The sequence below is a fragment of the Triticum dicoccoides genome, chromosome 5B, assembly GCF_002162155.2.
Source record: "Triticum dicoccoides isolate Atlit2015 ecotype Zavitan chromosome 5B, WEW_v2.0, whole genome shotgun sequence".
Classification (NCBI taxonomy): domain Eukaryota; kingdom Viridiplantae; phylum Streptophyta; class Magnoliopsida; order Poales; family Poaceae; genus Triticum; species Triticum dicoccoides.
The window spans coordinates 222,179,010-222,182,076 of record NC_041389.1 but is presented as its reverse complement, the minus strand read 5'-3'; the positions used below and the strand labels follow the sequence as shown (position 1 = coordinate 222,182,076).

The window sequence follows — 3,067 nt, the reverse complement described above, 5'->3', positions numbered from 1 at the left end:
CCGCTGTCGCTGCCAAATTAATGCATGCGCATGCCACAGATGCGGGGTATAGATGGAAACACGCGCGAATGAAAAGCAACGCACAGACTAAATAGGATAAAACAGGAATAAGTTATACGCAGAGAAAAAAGAATCGGAGGGAGTATTGTGTCTTCTACGAGCCTGGCCCCTAGGTATTATAGGTACCGGGGTCCTAGGGTTACAATATCCTTGTGAGCTACGTACGGGGAGGCAGAATCCTCCATGGGTCCAGCGTCTTAGTAACATGGGTCCAACGTCTCGGAGTATGCGTCAAGTCTTTTAGATCTTCATGTAATGCTCATGGGTTGCCTGAAGTGGCCGAGGGCGGAACCGACATGGGGTCCTAGGCCCGGCCAACAAGTCGGGAGTCAACATGGTGATAAGCCCCTTAGCGGGTCACCACCAGTTATTGTTGAAGTTTTTATCCAGCTTTCGTTCCAGTTTTTGTTCTTATCTTTATTTGTTTTTCTATTTGTGTTGTTATCGAAAATCCAAAAAAACTTGAGACTTTGCTGTTCCAAATGAGAATTTTATGCATGCACCAATCACACTATCTGACGTCACAGCCGAACAATATGAAATTAAGCTTCAGGTAAAAAAATTATATGAAATTAAGCTCCACTTAGTCATAATGGTTCAACAAGATCAATTTGGTGGCTCCGTATCAGAGGATGCTGGCATGCACTATTTGTATTAACTTACGTATGGGCAATCAAAACGGTGTGCTGTTTATGTATAAAAATATGAGGTACGTGTGATTTAAATATGAAATCTTCTGGCTGCAAAACTTTCAGAAATACTTTAAGCACTTCTATAAATTATTCGAAAGCACTATCATTTAGGGATTGATAACTTGTAAAATCACTCACAAAGACTTATAGAAATGATCAGCCTAATTTTCAATTGCATTTGACCTTTTTATCATGAACGCAACGGATCATGTGCCTGTCGTTTGCGAAAAGCTTTTGTATGAACCTCCGCCCGTAAGAGCAACGCTAGCGGCAAAAATCTATCACGAAAATGTAGTGGTTGGATCGACTCTCGGTTCTCTAGGACTCTCCCTATGAGCGCCAGCGTCACTGTGGACGACCATGTGGAGGAATGGTGACGAGCACATGGACACCTATGAAATTATTTCCCCCCATCGAGCTGTCGCCCGTTTGAGCACTTGTGACCGACCGGCTGATCAAAGGTGGATCACAAAAGTCCAACCGAGGATCCAAGATACTATATGAAGGTCCTTTAGGAGCGACCGTTCAACGGTCTAGCCATCATGCAATACATTTCAAGACATCGATCAGTATGATTATGCTGCGACTGACAGAGAAACATTGTACCCAAATGCCATGAGTACATAGCATACAGACATACAGAGTAGCTATCCTTTGTCGATTTTATTTTTATTGGTTACACCTAATCAATAGCAAAGGGTAGGGACAGCATCGGCGTCGTGCTACGTATTCTTACATTCTTCTCTGCAATGCCAGCTACTACTCCCTAATTACTTATCGCACGTATAGATGTATGTAGATGTATTTTAGTTTTAAATACATCCATTTCAGCGACGAGTAATTTAGAACGGAGGGAGTATGCGTGTGCGCACAGTAGTACACTGCATAGGGGTGATCACTTGACGAAGTTTGGTGCTAATTCATGGAGCAGCCCACCCACGCTCACCAACAACAGGTGTAGCATACGACACTCCCGCAACAACTTCAGATTATATATTAGTCCCCGCAAAATTAACAAGCCAAACCAAACGAATCCCAAGACAACCAGACATTTTATACTATATAGTAGTACTGTGTTGCCAGAAACAAGCAAACTTTTCTCGAGACACACGCATCCATGAACAAAGGAAAGCACACTAATTAAGCTGTGGCGCATGCTGTTCATGACACCTCAACCGTCTGATCAGAAATCCGTGCTCCGGATGACGCTAATCAGATGATCGATGTGACCCCAGCAAAGCTCATGTTCTGCCATTTTTCGCGGTGGCAGACGATCAGACATGTTAATTATTGCTACTTATCTCTGTGTAGTCAGCCCGGCCTGGTCATGGACGTGGACGCGGTGCGACGGACCGGCGGGCAAGGAAAGCACCGTCGGCGACGTCCATGGCCCTCCTGCACCAGTATAGGTCGAGGAACCTGATGACACGGACCCCGCCGCCGGCGAGTCGCCACGACCGCGCCATGCGGCTGGAGTTGGTTGTCGTCGGCGTCAGCCAAAGCTTGTCGTCTGCGTCGTCTGTGCCTTCTTCTCTTGTGCACTCCACGAAGGCGGCGGCGAAGGGGTCTGCTGCGGGTGCAGGTGCAGGGGCGTCGAGGGCGCGGCGGCGTCTGCGCTGCCGGCAGCGGCGAGTGGAAGGGCGCAGTGGCGGCGGTGGGAGCGGAACGGCCGCGGTGCCGCTGGACGAGGAGATAAGGCCGGCGAGATTGCTCTTGGGGAGTCCCGGGCGGCGCTCCCACGAAAAGGGCACCACGGAAGTGGCTGAGGCGGTGCGAGGAGACGGCGCAGGGGACGTCGACGGGGAGAAGGAGGAGGAGGCGGTGGACACGGAGGAAGACGAGGAAGAGGAGGAGGCGCTGCGGTTTCGCCGGCGCGGGACGGTCGACGGCAGCGAGAGTGGCGGAGGTGGCAGCGGCAGCGGCAGAGGCTTTGGCTGCGATTTGTTGGTCTGCGAAGCTTGCATCATGAGAGAGACACGCATAGCAGGGAGTTGGAGATCAGTCGTTAGACCCTCCGCGAATAAATACCAAGACGATTTGCACAAGGGAAACGTTTGGCATCCGAGAACCGGCCGAACGCTCGGCCGGTGCCCCTCGCTCGCTCCCTCTTTTCCGTGTAGGCTACGTGGGCCTCAATCGAAACATTTTTTTTTCTTCTGTGCTTCTTCTTCCTTCCGCGAGTGCCTCCCCTGGAAGCATGTCCCCTCCCCCTCCCCCTCCCCCCGAGCTGCAACTGGGCCATCTCCATCACCGGCGGCCAGGCTCCCCTCGCCGGCTGCCATGGCTGCCTGCCGCCATGGCCAGATCCATCCCCT

At 50.8% G+C, this 3,067-nt stretch overlaps 1 protein-coding gene across 1 annotated transcript; it reads right to left on the bottom strand.

Moving 5' to 3' along the window:
- Positions 1-1,710: 1,710 nt before the first annotated feature.
- LOC119305349 lies at positions 1,711-2,725 on the bottom strand. Its single transcript, XM_037581887.1, has one exon. The coding sequence runs from the start codon at positions 2,717-2,719 to the stop codon at positions 2,078-2,080; it is 642 nt and encodes a 213-aa protein (XP_037437784.1). The 5' UTR covers positions 2,720-2,725; the 3' UTR covers positions 1,711-2,077.
- Positions 2,726-3,067: the final 342 nt, after the last annotated feature.

Coding starts and splice junctions, on each gene's coding strand:
- LOC119305349 (XM_037581887.1), bottom strand. CDS start 2,719: ATGATGCAAGCTTCGCAGACCAACAAATCGCAGCCAAAGCCTCTGCCG.